Here is a 23,543-nt window from a genome sequence, read left to right on the forward strand (position 1 = left end):
TTTTTTTTTACATTTACTGTATTTACTGCAGTTACCGAACCCTTACATGGGAAAATATGAGGGATTAAATGATTTAACTACATTACCCACAATGCACTCGAGTAGGCTATGTCATGCGCATGAGCTGCACTGTGCTGTGTAATGTTAGGTGATACAGTGGAGGTCATTTGACGGGACGATGATGATTATCGATCAGTCAGTGAGAGAATCCTATCATGCGCTCAGAAAGAGCGCGAGCGGAGCGTCGAGTTGAGCGCCAGTCCCATGCAGGTATTTATATGACTAAAGAATATAAAGTATGCCTGAACCCTTTTTGCTAAGCTGGTAGTTAATATAGATCAGAATAATTCTGACTGTTGATGTAAACCGTTTGAATGAATGAATAAACAGCATGGTTTCAAATGTCCCCGAGTTTGTGGATTAGTTTGAAGCTCCGCCTCCAGAGCCAGCGGTCTTTAAAGCGCTCTCCGCTCTCTGAAGCCTGAGCTGCGCGGCACCATGGCAACAGAGCGGCCCTCCAGACTGCGCGTCTTCTCTCTCAACTGCTGGTGAGCTCAGATGATGCTTCCGCGTAACATCACGCTCCGAAACAATGTCAACTGCTGTAAATGGGGGAGAAATGTAGCTCGCTGTGTTTATTTATTGAGTTAATTATGCATGGATTTATTTATGGGTTTGCTGCACAAGTCTAAGTGTAAAATACAGGTTTTTAAGTAGACAAGATAGTAGTTTTATTAGATAAATTAGCATTTTTCATTCATTTTTGAGCTTTAGCGAAATCATTTTGTCTAATTCTAGCATATTTGATTATTCTGCATCAACCCTCTGGGGTCTTTGGGGCCCTGGAGAAGTTTTGAGATGCCTTGCCATTTGTGTGACTTTGTTGATGTTGAAATCTTTTTTGTAGGCTAGAATTCAGTCAACTAGAATAGTAAGTGTGTCAAGTCAAGTCACCTTTATTTATATAGCACTTTTAACCATACAGATTGTGTCAAAGCACTTAACAGTATCAAATTGGAGGATAGAGTGTCAGTAATGTATAATAATACGATTAAACACTCAATTTTCAGTTAAAGGCATTTCATTATTGAATTCAGTGATGTCATTGTCTAGCTCAGTTTAGTTTAAATAGTATCTGTGAAATCAAATTGACGATAATCACTAGACATGAAGTGTCCCCAACTGAGCAAGCCAGAGGCGACAGCAGCAAGGAACCAAAACCAGGCTCAGTCGGGGGGCCAGTTCTCCTCTGGTCAGAATATTATTGTTTAATTATTGATTTATTTACAATTTTAAATGTATAAATGTATTATATTTCTGTTTTTACTGTTGCAATTTCTAACAATAATAGCATTATGTAGTTAGGTGTTTTATTATATTTTTAGTTATTTTGTTTTAAGTTTGTAGTAAGTATGAGTGTTGCATATATTGTTGCAATATGTTTGTCTGTTTTTAAATATTACCCTTTTTTATTTTGTTGTATGTATATATATGTAACTGTTCTAGGTTGTTGGTATAAGTATATGAAGGTGAAAGCACATGAGCAGACAGGCTGCGGCGGTCACATGACATGCATGGGCCTCCTGCTCTGCTGAGGCCAGCACTGTCAGCATCGTGTTCCAGAACAAGATGTAATAATGCAAACTGTGATTGTAGCTGAGACAGAAACTGTGGTTTTTAATTCTTCCCCTGATTTAGACGACACAGCAGATTATTAAGGCATGCATGTGATGGAGCTCTGAAATGATGAAGTCAGCTGTGTTAATATGTTGAGCATAACGGCTGCATATTTGTATACAATAAATGCTGTCTGGGTTTTGTATGTGGGTTAGAGTAGACCGCAAGACAATAGTGACTATGGTTTTGTGTTTTTCAGGGGAATTCGGTTCTTCAGTCAACTCTGTACACAGCGGTATGAGATGATTGGAGAATTACTGGGCCGAGAGCAGCATGACATCGCCCTGTTACAGGAAGTGGGTTTTACTGTACACTTTTAACCCCCTTATCCTCTGACTGTCTTTAGGGATTAATTCAGTGCCCTTGTGGCTTTAGCACATCATTTTGCTTCATTTCCCTGATGGACGAATAACACTGTGTCCTAAACAGATATGCGGTATAACGTTTGGGGTCGGTAAAGTGTTTAATGTTTTTAAACAAAGTCTCTTATGTTCAACCAGACATTTATTCGATCAAAAACACAGTAACACAGCAAAATATTATTACTATTTAAAATAACTGTTTACTTTTTGAATATGTTTTAAATTGTTATTTATTTCTTCAGTGTCACATGATCCTTCAGAAATCATTCTAATATGCTGATTTGGTTTTTGCTGCTTAATATTTTTATGGAAAGTGTGATACACTACCAGTCAAAGTTTTGAGCTAAGTATAATAATAATAAATAATAGAAATAATAATAATGGTGTAATATGGTGATTTCATCTTTTAGCAAAAACCAAAGTTTTGGGCTAAGTGAAATAATAATAATAATAATAATAATAATAATAAAATTGAATGAATAAATAATACTTTTATTCGGTAAGGATGCAATAAATTTAACAAAGTGACAGCAAATACATTTATAATGTTACAAAATATTATATTTCAAATAAATGCTAGTCAGTGAACTTTCTATTCATCAAAGAATCCTGCATAAAATGTATCACAGTTTCCACAAAAATATGAAGCAGCACAACTGTTTTCAACATTGGTAATAATCAGAAATGTTTCTTGAGCAGCAAATCAGCATATGATAATGATTTCTGAAGGAGTAATGATGCTGAAAATTCAGAAATAAATTACATTTAAAATATATTCAAATAGAATATATTCAAATAGTTTCTGAAATTGTAATATTTCACAATATTACTGTTTTTACTGTGTTTTTAACAAATAAATGCAGCCTTTATAAGAGATTTAATTACAAATCAATAAAAATCCTAATTACTCTGTGAAAGTTAATTAATTATTCAAAAATATTGGAATGTTTTTGAAGTGAATGTATTTTTTACCTCCAGTATTGCTCTTTGCGATCTCTAAAAACCTTTGAATTGAATGCACATATGTAAAAGTTTTTTCACATTTACTGATCTAAGTATCTTTAACATTGTTCTAGGTATGGAGTGAAAGAGATTTCCTTTTCCTGAAGAGAAAGCTGTCCTCCTCTCATCCTTATACTCATTATTTCAAGAGGTCAGTTCAACTCGCCGTGACATGAGGGACTTTGAATGTTGCTTTGTACTTCAAAGCCATTGGGATTTTGAAAGAGAGACTTTGAAACCTTTTGATCAGCGATCAAGCGGCTAGACGCTCTCACACATTCCATTGAGAAAGGAGTTCACCCAAAACTAAAAAAATCCAGTCATCATTTACTCACCCTTGTGCTGTTCCAAACCCGTATGACTTTTTTTCTTCCGTGGAAACACAAAAGGAGAAGTTTTGAAGCCCACAATAGCATTCTCTCAGGAACAGACCAACATTTAAGTTGTCATTTACTAAAAATATGTGTCATGATTAGTAACAAGACACAAAAGAACTAACGTCATTTGGTGTCCCTTCATCACTTTCTGCTTTCATTGTTTGGAAAAGAGCAGGTTGGACATTCTTCAAAAGTTCTCCTTTTGTGTTTTATGGAAGAAAGCATATGGTTTTGGAACAACTCGATTAAGTGGATAAATTAAGACTTTTCCAATTATTTTTGGCTGAACTATCCTTTTAAGAAGCTAAAAAATATTATTTTGAGAGTTTCAAAAGAATCTTCTCAGTGACCTTTATATCTTATCCTTATCATTATGAGACAAGCAAAATAAGCATTGATCTTAAAGCATGCTATCAATAAAGCTGATTTGGCAGAATTTGTAATCATCTCACTTATCAAAGAATTAGAAGCTTCTGGCTTTTCACATTATTGGTGGTGTCAGCTTATTACTATCCTTAACCCACATTTCACTTTCAGGTTTCAGGTTTTGACACAACATTTACTCTCTGCTTATTCACCATTAAAATTAATAAATAAGGCAAGGCAAGACAAGTTTATATAGAACATATTTCATACACAATGGTAATTCAAAATGCTTTACATAAAAGGAAATAAAATAATCATAAAAGAATAATCACAACAATAAAAACACGGAATTTAAAAACTTAAAATGATTTAAAAATTGATTTAAAATGAATTGAAACAGTTAAGAATAGAAAATGATTATACATAAAATACAGTGTCGTCAGTTCGGACGTAGCACAGTGCTCATTCAGTAAATGCACAGCTAAACGGATGAGTTTTGAGTCTGGATTTAAATGTGGCTAATGTTTTAGTACATCTGATCTCTTCTGGAAGCTGGTTCCTACTGCGGGTGGCATGATAGCTAAAAGTGGACTCCCCGTTTTGTGTGAACCTTTGGTATTTCTAACTCCTAATGATCTGAGTGGTCTGTTAGGTTTATATTCAGTGAGCATATCTGCAATGTATTTAGGTCCTAGGCCATTGAGCCATTAATCGATTTATAAATGAGTAAAAGGATTTTCAAATCAATCCTAAATGTAACTGGAAGCCAGTGTAAGGACTGGTGTGATATGCTCAGATTTTCTGGTTCTAGTCAGAATCCTGGCAGCAGTGTTCTGGATGAGCTGCAATTGTTTAATGGTCTTCTTGGGAAGGCCGGTGAGGAGACCATTACAGTAATCCACCCTGCTGGTGATAAAGGCATGAACAAGTTTCTCCAAGTCTTGACTGGAAACAAAACATCTAATTCTTGCAATGTTTTTGAGATGATAGTATGCTGATTTAGTTACTGATTTGACATGACTACTGAAACTAAGGTCTGTCTCCAGAATCACACCAAGATTCTTGACTTGATTTTTAGTTGTTTGACTCTTAGAGTCAAGGTATGCATTCTCCTTGTTTTACTGAAGAAAGTTTTGGCACATCCAACTGTTAATTTCATCATTGCATTGTCAGAGGGAGTCAATGAGGCTGTAGTCATTTGGAGATAAGGCTAGGTAAATCTGGGTATCATCAACATATCATCAATTTGGTTCTTTCTCATTATTTGACTTAGTGGAAGCATATACAGGTCCTTTTCAAAAAATTAGCATATTGTGATAAAGTTCATTATTTTCTGTAATGTACTGATAAACATTAGACTTTCATATATTTTAGATTCATTACAACACAACTGAAGTAGTTCAAGCCTTTTATTGTTTTAATATTGATGATTTTGGCATACAGCTCATGAAAACCCAAAATTCCTATCTCAAAAAATTAGCATATTTCATCCGACCAATAAAAGAAAAGTGTTTTTAATACAAAAAAAGTCAACCTTCAAATAATTATGTTCAGTTATGCACTCAATACTTGGTCGGGAATCCTTTTGCAGAAATGACTGCTTCAATGCGGCGTGGCATGAAGGCAATCAGCCTGTGGCACTGCTGAGGTGTTATGGAGGCCCAGGATGCTTCGATAGCGGCCTTAAGCTCATCCAGAGTGTTGGGTCTTGCGTCTCTCAACTTTCTCTTCACAATATCCCACAGATTCTCTATGGGGTTCAGGTCAGGAGAGTTGGCAGGCCAATTGAGCACAGTAATACCATGGTCAGTAAACCATTTACCAGTGCTTTTGGCACTGTGAGCAGGTGCCAGGTCGTGCTGAAAAATGAAATCTTCATCTCCATAAAGCTTTTCAGCAGATGGAAGCATGAAGTGCTCCAAAATCTCCTGATAGCTAGCTGCATTGACCCTGCCCTTGATAAAACACAGTGGACCAACACCAGCAGCTGACATGGCACCCCAGACCATCACTGACTGTGGGTACTTGACACTGGACTTCAGGCATTTTGGCATTTCCCTCTCCCCAGTCTTCCTCCAGACTCTGGCACCTTGATTTCCGAATGACATGCAAAATTTGCTTTCATCCGAAAAAAGTACTTTGGACGACTGAGCAACAGTCCAGTGCTGCTTCTCTGTAGCCCAGGTCAGGCGCTTCTGCCGCTGTTTCTGGTTCAAAAGTGGCTTGACCTGGGGAATGCGGCACCTGTAGCCCATTTCCTGCACACGCCTGTACACGGTGGCTCTGGATGTTTCTACTCCAGACTCAGTCCACTGCTTCCGCAGGTCCCCCAAGGTCTGGAATCGGTCCTTCTCCACAATCTTCCTCAGGGTCCGGTCACCTCTTCTCGTTGTGCCACACTTTTTCCTTCCCACAGACTTCCCACTGAGGTGCCTTGATACAGCACTCTGGGAACAGCCTATTCGTTCAGAAATTTCTTTCTGTGTCTTACCCTCTTGCTTGAGGGTGTCAATGATGGCCTTCTGGACAGCAGTCAGGTCGGCAGTCTTACCCATGATTGCGGTTTTGAGTAATGAACCAGGCTGGGAGTTTTTAAAAGCCTCAGGAATCTTTTGCAGGTGTTTAGAGTTAATTAGTTGATTCAGATGATTAGGTTAATAGCTCGTTTAGAGAACCTTTTCATGATATGCAATTTTTTTGAGATAGGAATTTTGGGTTTTCATGAGCTGTATGCCAAAATCATCAATATTAAAACAATAAAAGGCTTGAACTACTTCAGTTGTGTTGTAATGAATCTAAAATATATGAAAGTCTAATGTTTATCAGTACATTACAGAAAATAATGAACTTTATCACAACATGCTAATTTTTTGAAAAGGACCTGTACAGGCTAAACAAGAGCGGTGTGAGAATTGAGCCTTGTGGGACTCCATATGTCATGGACGATTTATACTTTCACCTGGCTCCGCTTCGCGAGCCTCCGCTGACTGCGCGTGCACCTTGCCAAATGGACGAGGCTTTTATACTTGACGCGTTCACCTTTGAGATACTCTTTGAAATGGCAGGGGGCGATGAGGAGTAATTTTCCTCTAAAACCATCGGGAATCACCGGTGAGAAGAAGTCATTTGCCGCTACAAGACTTCTCGCCTGATGAATGAGTTGATAAATTAATAATTTCTTTATGAACTGGTTAATTTTGGGTTTATTTCCCATCAAACGCAAGACAACTTTAAGCAAATAGTGTATAAATTGTGTCTACATTAATTCTAATTCTATTTTTATACAATAAAAATAAAACGTTCTTGAATTAAAAAGCCTTGGACACACTATGGAAAAGCTTTTGAACTTATCAAACTGCTTCTGTTTCACACAAATGCTGGCACAGACGTGGGAAGTCGTGGCCTAATGGTTAGAGAGTCGGACTCGTAATCCAAAGGTTGCGGGTTCGAGTCTCAGGCCGGCAGGGATTGTAGGTGGGGGAAGTGAATGTCCAGCGCTCTCTCCACCCTCAATACCACGACTGAGGTGCCCTTGAGCAAGGCACTGAACCCCCAACTGCTCCCCAGGTGCCGCAGCATAAATGGCTGCCCACTGCTCCGGGTGTGTGTTCACGGTGTGTGTGTGTTCAATGCTGTGTGTGTGCACGTTGGATGGGTTAAATGCAGAGCACGAATTCCGAGTATGGGTCACCATACTTGGCAGTATGTCACTTCACTTCACTTCATGTTCGGCTAGAATCGCTGAGAACTCGTGCATCTTCGGAAGCGGAGCTGCGCGGAAAGTTACAAAAAATGTCATGCACACCGCCACGCGAAAAGCGAACTTGCGGACACGTCCAGTATAAATCAGCCTTTATGCTCTCCTATACTCACATAATAACCTCTCCCTTCTAAGTATGACCTGAACCATCTGAGGACCATCCCAGAAAGCCTGACCCAGTTTTCCAGTCTCTCTAGAAGTATGTTAGGTAAAGGGATGTAAAGGGATGTATTAAAGGAATATTTAACCCAAAATTGACAATTTGCTGAAAATGTACCCTCAAGCCATCCAAGATGTAGATGAGTATGTTTCATCGTCAGAACAGTTTTGGAGAAATTCATCATTACATCACTTGCTCACCAGTGGGTCCTTAGCAGTGAATGGGTGCCGTCAGAATGAGAGCCCAAACAGCTGATAAAAACATCACAATAATCCACAAGTAATCCACACCACTCCAGTCCATCAATAAATGTCTTGTGAAAAGCTGCATGCTTGCAATAAACAAATCCATCATTAATGGGAAAGTGATCAAATGGTGAGCAAGAGATGTAAATGTGTTTAGATGAAGAAACAAACTCATCTATATCTTGGATGGCCTGAGGGTGAGTAAATTTTCATTTTTCGGTGAACTATTCCTTTATTATATCTGCACAAAACAAATGACCGCCAATATTTTCAAAAGAAAGGAAAGTAGGTTTTCGAGGGCTAATCAACATAATAACCCTAGTCTTAAGTGTGTAGATGAGATTCAAACAAAAGGTTTTTGTCTTCAGTCTCCCTAATAACTGAGTCAGCTGTGTGATTGCTGGTGTATATACAGCAAGAGATACCTAAAGGCAAATGTTATTTTGTAGCTGTATATTCTGGTATCTGATACTATGTGGTGTTTTGACAGTGGAGTCATTGGCAGTGGGCTTGCTGTGTTCTCCAGACACAGGATCCAGGACGCTCTGCTCTACCAGTACTCTCTCAACGGCTACCCATATATGGTAAGTTATTTCTGTGTACTTCATTCTGATTGATCAGTCTGCCCTCAAATATTTTGTATAATGACACTAAACTATATAATTAAATTTTTGTGTTTTTCCAGTCCCAGGTACTGTTTTCCTAAATAGTGCTGCTTGTTTCGTAATAATTGTTTTATACGATTATTCTCATGTTACCCCGGAGTTTCTTTCTTCTCACATAATGTATACTCAAATTTATATTTCATGTCAAATTATTTATTTATCTATTAATCTATTAACATTAAATATGTAAATATTTAAAATACTTTAAATATGATATAATATTAATACAATTAAAATGCTTAATGAAATGCTTTGAAGTACATGTATTTTGATGTGTTGACTAACATACTAAAGCACATGTAAAATATAATTTTATCATTTTAACTGTATTGTGTTATTCAATATTACATTGAAGCTTAATACATTTTAAATTTACTAAATTGCAACTTCATCTTTACAAATGTGTAATTACAAATATATTTAAAAACATGACGTGCAAGATATATAGTTGCCTAAATTTTAATTTACCATAAATGCTTGTCAGCACATTCATCATTATATTTTAACCAAATATCAAAAGACTAGATAGATATAATTAATTGTGAGATTATATGTAAAGATATACATACTGTAAATCCTATACTTAAAGTTCAGCTAATTGTATTTAATATGAATTGAAACTATTAATACATGTTCATTTAATTGAAATGAACGTGTATGAAATCATTACATTCAGTTTGCACTTAAATTCTTTTGAGGTATATTATTTCTGTAATATGTACTCTGTTTGATAGTATGTTAAAGTATATTTTTTCCGCAAGGGACATAATGTGACTAGCTTTTGTAGAGAAATTTGATATGTTTTGTTTCTTTATGATACAATGATTCATGTATGATACAATGATTTATGTGTTCAAGTTTTAACACAACAAGAATTACATTACCTTTTACATATGTGTGTGTGTGTGTGTGTGTGTGTGTGTGTGTGTGTGTGTGTGTGTTCATCTCAGCTGCGCCATGGCGACTGGTTTGGAGGCAAAGCAGTTGGTTTGGTGATTGTAGAAGTTTCTGGATTAAAGGCGCATGTCTATGTTACTCATGTAAGTCACTCTCTCTAAAGTCTGATCTGGCTTTAATAGGTCTTGAGGTGTGTTCTTCATGTTCACTCAGGTTTATTTATGAGTAACTGGAGATGATGCACTTTCAGTAATGATACTGCTTTCCTCTCAGTTACATGCAGAGTACTCCAGGGCTCAAGATGAATACCTGCCCCACAGAATAGTGCAGTCGTGGGAACTGCTGCAGTTCGTGCGGTAAGAGAGAGTGTGTTTTCTAAATATGTCATAGAGAAAAGAGAGCACATGCTTTTAGCATACTCACTCCATATGGCCTCTTTAGCCACACGTCCCGTGGAGCAGATCTGGTGGTTCTGGGAGGGGATCTGAACATGCACCCTCAGGACCTGGGAAACCGTCTCCTCAGATCCCACACTGGGCTCAGAGACTGCTATACTGAAACAGAAGCGTTTGATGTGAGCACACTTCCTGTTACATGCTTATTCAGTTTGTCTGTGTGTCCTGTTTTAATTCGAATCATCACTTTGTGTTGCTCTCGGCAGGGCTGTGAAGATGGTCACACGCTAATAGCAGACAACCACTTCACAAAGAAGCAAGATCTTATTCCTTTTGAAAAGGGCATTAGAATTGACTACATTCTCATGAAGGTAAAATAATCTCTAAAGAAAATATAGGACTACACACTAGAAATTAATAGTTTTATTCAGCAAGGATGCATTAAAATGATCAAAAGCGACAGTAAAGATGTTTATAATGTTACACAAGATTTCTGTTGCAAAACAATTACTCTTCTTTTGAACCTCGTATTCATCAAAGAATCCTGACATAAAATGTGTTTCGATTTTCACAAAAATATGTTAATAACTGTTTTCAGCATTGATAATAATAAGAAATATTTCTTGAACAGTAGTGCTGTCAAACGATTAATCGCGATTAATCGCATCCAAAATAAAAGTTTACTGTGTTTTTCACGGTGTATAAAATTTTTCACTGTATTTCTGATCAAATAAATGCAGCCATGGTGAGCAGAAGACGCTTCTGTCAAAAACATTTAAAAGTCTTACCAACCACAAACTTTTGAACAGTATGTGTAAGTATTCACACTGCTTTTTTATATGCCTTACTGAACATTAGTGTTTGTTCTTTTTCTTGTGCAGGGCTCTCAGAGAGTGAGCATGAAATGTGAGTCTCTATCCACCACCAAGGGTCCAGTGGCTGATAAACCCTTTCCATATTCTGACCATGAGGCTCTGACTGCTGAACTGGCCCTGCTGCGTTTAGAGGACAGCAGACAGCATGGATCGAGCGACAGTGAGTACTCAGATGCTGGTGTGGTTGCGTTGTTCTCAGAACAGCAAAAACAAGCATTTCACATCAGTATAATAAATGAAACCCTGCTTCAGTGCAGTTTTTATGCATACCACCAACACACTCTCATGACAGCTCTTAAAAGGATAGTTTTACTCACCCTCAAGCCATCCTAGGTGTATATGACTTTCTTCTGTCAGACGAATACTATCAGAGTCATATTAAATCTTTCAAGATTTATAATGGCAGTGAATGATGGTCAGAATTTTGAAGCCCAAAAAAGTGCATCCATCCATCATAAAAAGGCCTCCGCATGGCTCCGGGTGGTAATAAAAGCCTTCTGAAGTGAATCGATGTGTGTGTGTAACACAAATATCCATATTTAAAACTTCATAACGCATAATCTCTAGCTTCTGCTAACTGTACTTGCGTTAACGAGAGAGTGGGGTCCAGCGGCGGACGTAAGACGTAGCATAAACTCTGGTGAGAATATGCTAGTCTCGTGAGAACCAAGTTTTCTTTACAGCAAAGGAAAACCAAAACTCCTCTTGGCTTATATTGAAATTCTCAAACTTTCCTTTCCAAATTCTTGTTTTGTACTTCTAATTTGTGACTCGTGTCTTGTTTTCCCGAAGCTGTGTGGAGCAATTTTTTATCATGGATTTCTGCACTTTATTTGCTTCAAAATCTCGACACCCATTCACTGCCATTTTAAAGCTTGGAAGAGCCATGTATGGCTAGATTCCCCATTCAAACGCTCCAAGCACGCTGACATGTCCGCCATCTAAATAATAGGGAATCTACCTGAATATATCTATGGTTGAATGGTCACATGACATGCGTTTTCGGTTGTGTAGTGTAAACGGAGATCATTTCTGAAACACAGCGGAAACGCCAGTGTAAATGAGGATCGTTTTTGTTTTAAAATGCCGTTTTAAAATGAAAACGCACTAGTGTAAACAGGCCTCAGAAATTACTACGCCTGAATGACACCAACAATGCTGTTTTATTAATGTTTTAACTCCAAATAAATAAATAAACTCTTGGTTTTCTTGTGTGGTTATCGCGTTTAAATTAGGTGTTTGGACTTCAACACTGAAAATGGAATTGCAAACAAAAGCTATATATGCCAAAATAATTGTCATTACAGTAACGCCACTATACATTTTGTGCGTTTGTTTGAATTTACTGCACAGCATATGTATATGTTCCTATAACAATTTACACTAACTTTTCTTTATGCGTTAACAACAAGACTTCAGGGAGTTAAAAAGCTACCAAAGCGTGATTCTGGTGGTGCACAGATAAATGGAATGTGGGAAAACTAGAGTACTGGACTGACTACAGGATAGACGTGCAAACATAAAGAAGTACTGATAAAGACTGTTAAAGAAACATTGTCCAAAATGTACACTATTTTAAAAGGACGGTAAAGATATTTTTAATGTTACAAAGAAGTTATATTTCAGATAAATGCTATTCTTTTGAACTTTCTATTCATCAAATAATCCTGAAAAATGCATATTTTCAAGATAATATAATTTATAGTAAATTAATAATTAGAAATGTTTTTCGAGCAGCAAATCAGTATATTAGAATGATTTCTGAAGGATCATGTGACACTGAAGAGTGGAGTAATGATGCTGAAAATTCAGCTTTGCAGCACAGAAATAAATTACATTTTAAAATATATTACCATAGAAATCAGTTATTTTAAATTGTAATAATATTTCACAATATTACAGTTTTTACTGTATTTTTAATCAAATAAATGCAACCTTGGTGAACATAAACAACTTCTTTCAAAAACTAAATTAAAATTTTACAGACCCCAAACTTTGGAATGGTAGTCTTTGATGTCACTCCCACCAATATGATGTTCAAGAAAGATCAAATCATTATTAAAGAGGAAAAATGTCTCAGAAACTGCAAGGATAACATCAAAAATAACAACAGACACTGAAATAATGATATTTTGATTTCAATAAAAGCAAACTAATTAAGGTGTAGCTCATTTTTATTCTGTATTGCCCTGTCTTCGTCCAGCACTGGCTGTATCAGATCAGATGGACGTGGTCACAGAGGCGTGTGCGGTGGTAAAGGAAGGCCTGTGTCAGACCGAGGCCCTGCGGGACAAAGCCATGCGTCTGATGTTCGGCGCTCTGCTGTTACTGCTGCTGCCGCTGGCTATGGCCTTCCTGCCCTGCTCCTGTTCCTTCAGCACCGTGGGGCTTCTGGGAGCCGTTTGCATTGGCCTGCTCCTCTCTGGAGCTCTGCTCTACCTGCTCTTCACCACACACATCAAAGTCCTGAAAGAGACTGAAGACCAGATGATGCTGACCTCTAATGACCTCCAGACTAAACTGACAGGATATGGGCTGTCTGGATCTTCATCCTCCAATGGTTCTCCAGAGCTCCAGCCGCTGAGTCCTTTTAAACGGGAGGAGTAAGGTTGACCCGTAAGAGCTGGTCCTGGATCAGGTTACTGTACCTCAGTGTTATATAATAGCTGTTAGGATATAACTTGAAGAGCTGATCCGAGATCAGTGCTCTGAGGTTTACCTACCTCAACTCAGTGAATAGACAGATTAATCATCACAGAGCTGCTGCTCTTTGCATTTCAACGAACTAAAAAATCTTGAAGGCTGGAAAGGAAAGCCCTGTTTGTTTCTGTGAGGGCGAGTTATTTAATTATGTGCTTGTCTATGCCTGTAAAGACACTCCGAACAGTGTGCTTTCTGGTATTTTAATGTAACTCAAAAGAGACTTGAGTAAATTTTTTAACGGTTTGTTGTTGAGGTATTACTAGACCATTATAAACACTGTTTGAATGTCATTTCATCATAATCATGAATAAATAAATCACTATTCTGAAGCATTTTCATATTTACTGTAGCGTGTTTTAAATAATTCACCCCCTTTCCACAAGGTAGTGCTCTTGCTCTTATATACAAGAGCATAAAACGTGAAATGGTCAGTAAACATTCTGTATGGATGCTAGTATTTGGCAAACAGTAGCACATAAATAAAAAAATAATAATAATAAAGTTTAAGATCCATTCTTCATTGAATGGAATATTTGCTATAGATGTAACATGTTTTTACAACAAAAAATAAAACAAACAAAGTTATGCTAAAACATAAATATTCAGCCAATATCTGGTTTGTGGAACTGGAGAGTGAACAATAAGAGTTTTGTTTCTGAGTATAAGTAGTATGTAGCCTTGTAGCTGACATTTGTTTTCTGTGGTTAGCAAGCTATTTTTATTTTTAGCTTTCATATTCTTCCAAAGAAATTCTGAACATTCAGCAACAATAACTTCCACTTTGAAAACATTTTTTTTCATTAGCAAGTTCAAGCAGGTCTTTGAGGCAAAAGCTGCATTCATTTGCAATCAATATCTCAAACACCAGTTTTTGACAGGGGTGTGTCTCAAAACCTTGTGAACTTGAAGCCTATCTGCACTGCATTTTCGGGGCTGATATAGGCTACAGTACGCACATTTTATCCCATCCTGCATGCATCCTAAATATAGTGCAAAGTATGTTTTAAGCATGTTTCTATGTGAAGTCCAGGTCTGTTTCATAACAAATTACGGTAAACATAATCATATCACGTATTGTGGGATATAGTTCAGTTGTGTTTTGAAATCATCATGATTTATTAATGTTCTATTTGGCTGGAAGCAAGTATAAACAACTTGCAGTCTACAGTGTGGCCATGCAATACAATCTAGTGTAGAATAATAATATTCGTTTTGAGTAAACAATTGTGACTTGTCTAGTAATTATTTATTAAAACATTTTTAATTGTTTATCCCTTTGAGCATGCGACACTGTTTTTATCTCAGGTAAATCTTTACTATGAGTTGTAAACACTCGACAGGCTACTCAAAGGTCAGTAATATTGAATTTTCAATAAACATAATTATTTATAAAAAAACAAAAGAAAAAACTTAATCACAAAGTAATAGTATTGTAAGTACACATGGCAGCGAGACCTGCAACAGAACAAACTTTCCCTTGTGAATAGCATACTTATACAAAGAGTACTTATTATGGAAAGTATGTACTTTAAAAGAATATATCCTACATAAGTGTGAACTGAGTGTAATGTTTTCAAACACTTAAAGGAACACTCCACTTTTTTTGGAAATAGGCTCATTTTACAACTCCCCTAGAGAGAAACAGTTGAGTTTTACCGTTTTTGAATCCATTCAGCTGATCTCCGGGTCTGGCGGTAGCACTTTTAGCGTAGTGGAGTGTTCCTTTAAAGGGTTACTCCACCCCAAAATGAAAATTCTGTCATTAATTACTGCTCTCTGGAGCTCTGCTCTACCTGCTCTTCACCACACACATCAAAGTCCTGAAAGAGACTGAAGACCAGATGATGCTGACCTCTAATGACCTCCAGACTAAACTGACAGGATATGGGATGTCTGGATCTTCATCCTCCAATGGTTCTCCAGAGCTCCAGCCGCTGAGTCCTTTTTTAGGCATTATAAACACTGTTCGAATGTCATTTCATCATAATCATGAATAAATAAATCACTATTCTGAAGCATTTTCATATTTACTGTAGCGTGTTTTAAATAATTCACCCCCTTTCCACAAGGTAGTGCTCTTGCTCTTATATACAAGAGCATAAAACGTGAAATGGTCAGTAAACATTCTGTATGGATGCTAGTATTTGGCAAATAGCAGCACATAAATAAAAAAATAATAATAATAAAGTTTAAGATCCATTCTTTATTTGCTATAGATGCAACATATTTTTACAAAAAAAAAACAACAACAAAAAAACAAACAAAGTTATGCTAAAACATAAATATTCAGCCAATATCTGGTTTGTGGAACTGGAGAGTGAACAATAAGAGTTTTGTTTCTGAGTATAAGTAGTATGTAGCCTTGTAGCTGACATTTGTTTTCTGTGGTTAGCAAGCTATTTTTATTTTTAGCTTTCATATTCTTCCAAAGAAATTCTGAACATTCAGCAACAATAACTTCCGCTTTCATTAAATAAATAAATACATAAAAAATCACCTCTCGGACCGTTTACATATTTTTTTTATTTAAGTTTAATATGAGGTCAAAAATCCATGCATAATAATTACACAAAATCAGGGGAAAATATTGTTATATTTTTTTTAAATCTATTTTAACATATGATACTTTAGGATACATTAACATTTTATGCCAAGCCTATAATGCTACATCAGACTAGCAAGTAACACAAGTGAAGATTGTAGCTTCTAGTAGGTTTTTATAATATTTAAGTAGTTTAGGAAACCATTACCATAACAATATTATAGGCAATAATTAACATCTTAGCCCTTTTGTTAGATAACAAAATAGTAGGAGAAATAGTATTTCTGGGTGTGGTTGTAAAAGAAGGGCTAGTTATAATATAGAGTTACAACACTTTCTGTGTGGTGATGCACTGTTATACACTGCTTTACACACTAAAGCATGCACAGTTATACTGTGTTGTTCTGGTGAGTGAATGTCAGACATTGTAGAAGTGTTGGCGTCTGCTAGATCTGTCACTGAAGTGTGATGCCAGAGACCATCATCCACACTGGAGCATGTGAACATTACACTATCCAATAACCACATGTCACACATTAATGAACATAACAAATATGTTTCTATAGATAGGCTGAAATAGTTGAACAACAATTCTGGAATTCGTAGACAACAGCACACAAGGCTGCAAGCAGACATTGATGCAACTCATGATATCACTGCTATAATTATGGATATGTAAACTCTGGAACATTATTATCAATATAACTTCAGTTATTTTATTTATTTTTTATTGTACTGTATACAGTATGTGGATGTTATGTGAAGGTTCAGTACGGGATACAGTGATGTTAAAGAGAGAGAGATATGGAAAAAAAATAATGCTTTTGCATAGGCTACTCTCGCAAAAGTACTGGAATTTGGAATTTAAGACTTATGTTGGAGAACGCAAAATATCCGTTTGGAATGCAAGACTTTTGGGAGAGAACGCAGAGTTTATCTTTGGAACGCAAGACTTTTGGGAGAGAACGCAGAGTTTATCTTTGGAACGCAAGACTTTTGGGAGAGAACGCAGAGTTTATCTTTGGAACGCAAGACTTTTGGGAGAGAACGCAAAAATATCTCTTTTTAGAAACAGGTTGTCCTTCTAACTCAATGCGAACCCAATGTTTCTCAGGGGAACAAAGGGTTTGATAACTATTTATAGGCCTATGAATGAATGAATAAATGAATGAATGTTCAGCCAGTTTCAGTCAATTCTTTTCAATCCCTATGAACCAAAAAAAAAAAATTTAAAATGTAAAAATGTTATGACGATGCTTGTAATTAAAATATGATAGATAGATAGATAGATAGATAGATAGATAGATAGATAGATAGATAGATAGATAGATAGATAGATGCTTGTGAACTACAATTGCACTATTAAACCGGGTTGCTAGGAAACGCCAGGTATGACAGGTTTAAAAAGTGAATGTGAACCTGTGATTGGTCCGCGGTGCAACACATTAGATGGGCGTGACCTTAGGTGTGATTCCCCAGTGAAGTGCACACACAGACTCTCACTATATCCACAGTCGTAAGGGAGATTGGTGTTGTCGCAGGACAGTCTGTCTGGTTTGGTCGTAAGTGCGAGCAGAACCACTGAAAGCAGCGATGACTGTCGAACCGATTCGCTCGGCTCTGGGCTCCGTCTCTATGGAGGACACCTCTCTGGTGCTGCCCTCCGACAAAAAACAGCGGACGGGGCAGCAGCGCGTCCTGGAGCAGGTGAAGTCCATTAAGAGAAACAAGTCGACGAAGATAGTTAGGAATGACTCCATTCCGTCGCCAACAAGTAAGTTAAGTGCGCTGTTTATATGAACAAAGGCATTAGTTATAATGCCAGTAAGACAGCGTGAAATAAATCTCACAACTTTAATAAACTTAACTAGCAAGGTCTGTATGATTGTTTGGCAGTATCTGCATGAAAACATTTTTTTTTCATTAGCAAGTTCAAGCAGGTCTTTGAGGCAAAAGCTGCATTCATTTGCAATCAATATCTCAAACACCAGTTTTTGACAGGGGTGTGTCTCAAAACCTTGTGAACTTGAAGCCTATCTGCACTGCATTTTCGGGGCTGATATAGGCTACAGTAACTTACGCACATTTTATCCCATCCTGCATGCATCCTAAATATAGTGCAAAGTATGTTTTAAGCATGTTTCTATGTGAAGTCCAGGTCTGTTTCATAACAAATTACGGTAAACATAATCATATCACGTATTGTGGGATATAGTTCAGTTGTGTTTTGATATCATCATGATTTATTAATGATCTATTTGGCTGGAAGCAAGTATAAACAACTTGCAGTCTACAGTGTGGCCATGTAATACAATCTAGTGTAGAATAATAATATTAGTTTTCAGTAAACAATTGGGACTTGTCTAGTAATTATTTATTAAAACATTTTTAATTGTTTATCCCTTTGAGCATGCGACACTGTTTTTATCTCAGGTAAATCTTTACTATGAGTTGTAAACACTCGACAGGCTACTCAAAGGTCAGTAATATTGAATTCTCAATAAACATAGTTATTTATAAAAAACAAACAAAAAAAAACTTAATCACAAAGTAATAGTATTGTAAGTACACATGGCAGCGAGACCTGCAACAGAACACACTTTCCCTTGTGAATAGCATACTTATACAAAGAGTACTTATTATGGAAAGTATGTACTTTAAAAGAATATAGCCTACATAAGTGTGAACTGAGTGTAATGTTTTCAAACACTTAAAGGAACACTCCACTTTTTTTGGAAATAGGCTCATTTTATAACGCCCCTAGAGAGAAACAGTTGAGTTTTACCGTTTTTGAATCCATTCAGCTGATCTCCGGGTCTGGCGGTAGCACTTTTAGCTTAGTGGAGTGTTCCTTTAAAGGGTTACTCCACCCCAAAATGAAAATTCTGTCATTAATTACTCACCCCCATGTCGTTCCAAACCCATAAGACCTTCATTCATCTTCAGAACACAAATTAAGATATTTTTGATGCAATCTGAAAGCTGTCTGACCCTCCATAGACAGCAATGGAATGGAACACGATCAAGGCACAGAAACGTAACATCTGTAAAATGATCCGTGTGACATCAGGGGTTCAACCGTAATTTTACGAAGCTACGAGAATACTTTTTGTATGCAAAAAAACCCCCAAAAATAACGACTTTATTCAACAATTCCGTAGCGCCATTATTATTATTATTAATTACTAATAATTATATTATTTATAATTATTATATGATTCCGTAGTGCCATTTTGGAGACGATCCACTGAGCGTAAACAGCGTATGCTGTTAAATAAACATAGAAAACATATCCATGTGGTGCGGCTGAAGTATTCTCGTAGCTTTGAACCCCTGATGTCACATGGATTATTTTACTGATCTCCTTGCTATATTTCTGGATGTTGACCGCGTTAATTCCATTAATTAATAAGTTAACTCTCATCCATTGCTGTCTATGGAGACAGTTATCAGAATGCATCAAAAATATCTTAACTTGTGTTCTGAAGATGAACGGAGGTCTTATGGTTTGGAACGACATGAGGGTGAGTAATTAATGACATAATTTTCATTTTGGGGTGGAGTAACCCTTTAATTGCATGTTATATCAAGTGCAATTAGCCAAACTTTAGAAAGCTTTTTGACCCACTTTAGTAGCTCATTATATGTAATTTCATAATTAATTGTATTTGAAATATAGTTAAAGTGTACTGAATGTACTTTAATGCCATTACATTGAAAATTACATCATATATTTGTAATTACACAATAATAAGAGAGAATAATGTGTCTCGTTTAACACAGTTGCATGTTGTATTTTATTGCACGCTTTAATAACAGACTTAATTCATAACATATCAATATTTCATGTGCAAATATATATTAAGTTCAATAATATTTTCAAAATATCTGAATGTCTGGGTTGCTGACAAAAAAAAAAGACATGAAAATGAAAATTCTTGCACCAAATATTTGGATAAAATTGTATTAATATTTAAGAGAAAGTGTGCATTTTAAGTGCTGTATGTAAGTTTTCACGTATTAATGTAAATAGTCCTTTGATGTCGTAAAATAATTATAGTATATATGTCCCCCTATTAGAATGTAAATAGGCAGAATACTGCATGTGTAATTATACAGTAATTATAAAGTTATGTAGTTTAAAATGTAATTAGGAGTATATCATGTCGCTCTGCTGACACTAAAGATGTTAATGTAATGATGTTTGTTAATGCTATTAATGGACGCTATTATAAAGGGTTAGTACATATACAATAATTATTTGTCTCTTTAGAGAAATTTTGAAAATTAAACTTATATTGCATATAAGTGAGACATTTGGATAGTGCGGCATGATTAATTGAAATTAATGCGAATATTACATGCCTAATAATGTTTAGTGTTTGTCAAAATAATAGTTTGATGTTTTAATGTTTTAAAATTAGTAAATTAGGACAGCCATAAACACTGGTATTGTAATTTTACAGTTGCACCATAAAATAAAATATTAAAAATTCTTCAATTTCTTGATTTGTTTACTATAGTGATATTTATTTTTTTCTTTTGTTGTAATAATAATAATATTTTGTATTATTATTATTATAGTTATATTTATATGTAATTACAAAATTTGGGGGCACATTTTGCAGCTCTACAAACAAACAAAGAGAAACTGGGGGTTCTAAAACATTTGAAAATATATTTTTGTTTATATAAATGTCGATATTCATGTGAACTAGACATTAGCTAAGCGTATCATATTTAATTATCAAGTCTAGTCACTAGTAAATTAGTGTAATTATGAAATGTGTAAATTTGTTTGCACTTTTTGTAGCTCCGGCATCGGCGACAGAATACAGTGAGCCTAAATTCCAGTTCTCACCTACAAAACTGAACGGCACGCTCTTGAGCTCCAACATGACAACAAGCCACAGCAGAATGGTAAAGTCTCACACACTATGTGCTCAGCAGAATGATTTATATATACTGTACTGCTTGACAACACTGATTTATGATTGCTGCCTATTTAGAGTTTCATGTCGCGGCAGACACGTGCTTGGTTGTGCACAACTGCCAATTCTGCCTCTCCATGTAACTCATATAGCTAAGTATTTTGATATTCAGCAAATGGAATTCACTCAATTTTAGTAGTATATTACTAAATTGGAATAAAATCCTTCTGCTAGATGGACTTCTTCATAATTGATAGTTGGCAGTTTTTGATCAATTTGATATAAGCGGAGCTTGATGCTTAATTTTCTCCCAAGGGACACGTGCTCCTGATTTGTAAAATTTAGGAGCACATTAAATATCTTTAGGGATGCAATGAAAATGTAATCAAATAATGTGTTTTTATTTAATAAAGGATACAAGGAGACATTTACAAGCAAGTTTAATAATAACATAACAGGCTGTTTAGCGATTCCTGTTTTTCCATCCCCAAATTGATAAGGGAAAATCATGTTTAATTATACAATTTAAGATCGCTTAAAATTCATAAAACTCCTAAATACACTTTACAGTTTGCATACATCCATTTTTTAGTCACAAACGCGTGTGAAATGCTTTCACTGTCGAATTCAGCTAGTTTGACCTACTATATAAAATATTGTAATTATTAGCCTTAAATGTATTTAAATTAATACAAGTGTAAATTAATTATACAGAGTTATTGTTGAGTGAATCTCACAAAATCAGGTCACATTTACCCTTAATTATATTTTTTATAATTTAAATTAGTCTCTCTCTCTCTCACACACACACACACTATTCTCATTATTCTGTTGTGAAAAATAGTATTTGAATTTTAAACTTTATTCATTAACAAAGTTAATAATTTTTGGACCAGTATATTACCGTAATGACAATCTAATAGAAAATAAGTGTTTAAAGAATTAAACACAAATTCAAAATTAAAACACCAAGATATATTACAGTAAAGAAAATTATATTTTTATTCAGTATTTTATTCATGCAAAGTATATTTTTGGTTTTCATTTTAGTGTGATATGCAACCGTTTATTAAAACAAGCTGTTGGCTGTTGTGAAGAAGGAGGCTGGTGGAACAGTGTTGCTGGTTTTGTTCCCTGTGTGTGTGTATTCTTAAACCAAGAGTATTTTGTTTATGCAAAAACATTACAGCGTAATACCCAAGAATGTGCTCTGTCGCGCTGGGTTCAGCATTTGTTCTGTAGGCGTTACTTAGTTTCATTATGCTCTGTCGAACGGCAACTTCTAAAAAGATATGATGGACAAGATATGAAATGTTTATTATCGCAAGATCTGCTACAGGGACATTTATTATGAGATTATAATGTTTTGTAGTTTAACGTTGATCAGACCGGCTTTTGTTTCTTTCCAGATAAGAGCGGCAGGAATGGTGTCAGATTTAATGAATACATTTGTAATGAAAGATGAAAGATACGAACGTTTTGTGTTTTAGCGCATCACAGTGTAATTGTTGTGAAATGGTTTTGTGCATTTATGATAAATGTGTCATTACTTCTCAACTTTAACTTTCTTTGAGATAGACAATGTGTCTGTTTATACTGTGTCAGGGCTCGCTAAATTTCTAAATCCCTGGTAGCCCTTCGGGCAGGTGCTCTTCAGATTTTGGTAGCCCGAAAATTAATTTAACTAGCCCAAATAAAATAAAGACCATAAATGTCAATCAAAAACATTTTCAGGACACAAATATCAACTAATATTACGGAAGGAGTTTTATTTTACTATTTACAAGATATCTGCAGAATTCTTAAGTTAAAAATATATTTAAGGCCATTTGAAAAATTATTTCTTAGTTTTAAATACGTTAAATGGTATAAGGGCTTAAAAACTCTTCAATTTAATTGTATCAAATTTAAGGACCCGTGGGAGCAATGTTCCCTCTAATTTGTTTTTCTTGCTGAGCAAAACTTTTCTCTATTGGACGGACATTTCGGGCACCTGAGCAAAAGCATTCTTTATACCAGACCTGTACAGCATGCACACAAAAAAGTGTGTAACTTTAATGTGCTATTTATATTTGATTTGACCCTTGATGTAACTAAATGATGTACATTTTAGGTTACCTGAGAATTTGTTTTTTCTGTACAATACACTGCAGCTCAAAAGTTTGGATCAATACATTTTTTTAAAGAAGTTACTTATGCTCATCAAGGCTGTATCTATTTGATAAAAAATACTGAATATCATTTCACAAAATAATATTGTGAAATATTATTGCAATTTAAAATAAATGTTTTCTATTTTAATAGACTTTAAAATGTTATTCATTCCTGTGAAGCAAATCTGTATTTTCAGAGTCACATGATCCTTTAGAAGTAATTTTAATATGCAGATTTTTAATCAATGTTTGAAACAGTTGTACTGCTTTTTTTTTATTGCATTTTTTGGGACCTGTGATTATAAAAAAAAAAAAAAAAGTGTTTAGTCAAAATAGAGATTTTGTTACAATATAAACTATTCAAAAGTTTTCTTTCTTTTTTTAAAGATATTTTTAAAAAAGTTTAAAGAAAGTTCAATAAACTTTATTCAGC

At 35.5% G+C, this 23,543-nt stretch overlaps 2 protein-coding genes across 4 annotated transcripts in view; both read left to right on the forward strand.

Annotated features, from left to right (window-relative positions):
• The first annotated feature begins 117 nt into the window (after positions 1-117).
• On the forward strand, positions 118-13,819 carry smpd2a (sphingomyelin phosphodiesterase 2a). Of its 3 annotated transcripts, none has more exons than XM_079401363.1 (11): positions 118-270; positions 391-548; positions 1,877-1,973; positions 3,116-3,192; positions 8,440-8,533; positions 9,565-9,654; positions 9,785-9,867; positions 9,953-10,085; positions 10,173-10,277; positions 10,788-10,941; positions 12,985-13,816. In XM_079401363.1, exons 2-11 carry the CDS (start codon positions 499-501, stop codon positions 13,386-13,388), a joined length of 1,287 nt encoding a protein of 428 aa, XP_079257489.1. In that variant the 5' UTR covers positions 118-270; positions 391-498; the 3' UTR covers positions 13,389-13,816. The 3 variants fall into 3 exon arrangements, with proteins under 3 accessions (XP_079257489.1, XP_079257487.1, XP_079257488.1); XM_079401361.1 differs by having other exon boundaries at positions 129-270; positions 413-548; positions 12,985-13,819; XM_079401362.1 differs by having other exon boundaries at positions 129-548.
• A 3,684-nt stretch (positions 13,820-17,503) lies between these two features.
• LOC306859959 (plakophilin-1-like) overlaps positions 17,504-23,543 on the forward strand; it is a 38,614-nt gene continuing 32,574 nt past the window's right edge. Inside the window, exons 1-2 of the mRNA XM_079401391.1 lie at positions 17,504-17,800; positions 20,840-20,946. Of these exons, the coding sequence (XP_079257517.1) occupies positions 17,620-17,800; positions 20,840-20,946 (288 nt within the window). The 5' untranslated portion in view covers positions 17,504-17,619. The remainder of the gene's footprint in view (positions 17,801-20,839; positions 20,947-23,543) is intronic.

This window comes from Barbus barbus (genome assembly GCF_936440315.1).
Source record: "Barbus barbus genome assembly, chromosome: 40".
NCBI classification, from domain to species: domain Eukaryota; kingdom Metazoa; phylum Chordata; class Actinopteri; order Cypriniformes; family Cyprinidae; genus Barbus; species Barbus barbus.

Excerpts from the sequence above, each read along its gene's own strand:
- smpd2a (XM_079401363.1), top strand. The coding sequence starts at position 499 with ATGGCAACAGAGCGGCCCTCCAGACTGCGCGTCTTCTCTCTCAACTGC. Across the intron at positions 549-1,876 it reads GTCTTCTCTCTCAACTGCTG|GGGAATTCGGTTCTTCAGTC; the intron begins GTGAGCTCAGAT and ends TGTGTTTTTCAG. Across the intron at positions 10,086-10,172 it reads CTGAAACAGAAGCGTTTGAT|GGCTGTGAAGATGGTCACAC; the intron begins GTGAGCACACTT and ends TGCTCTCGGCAG.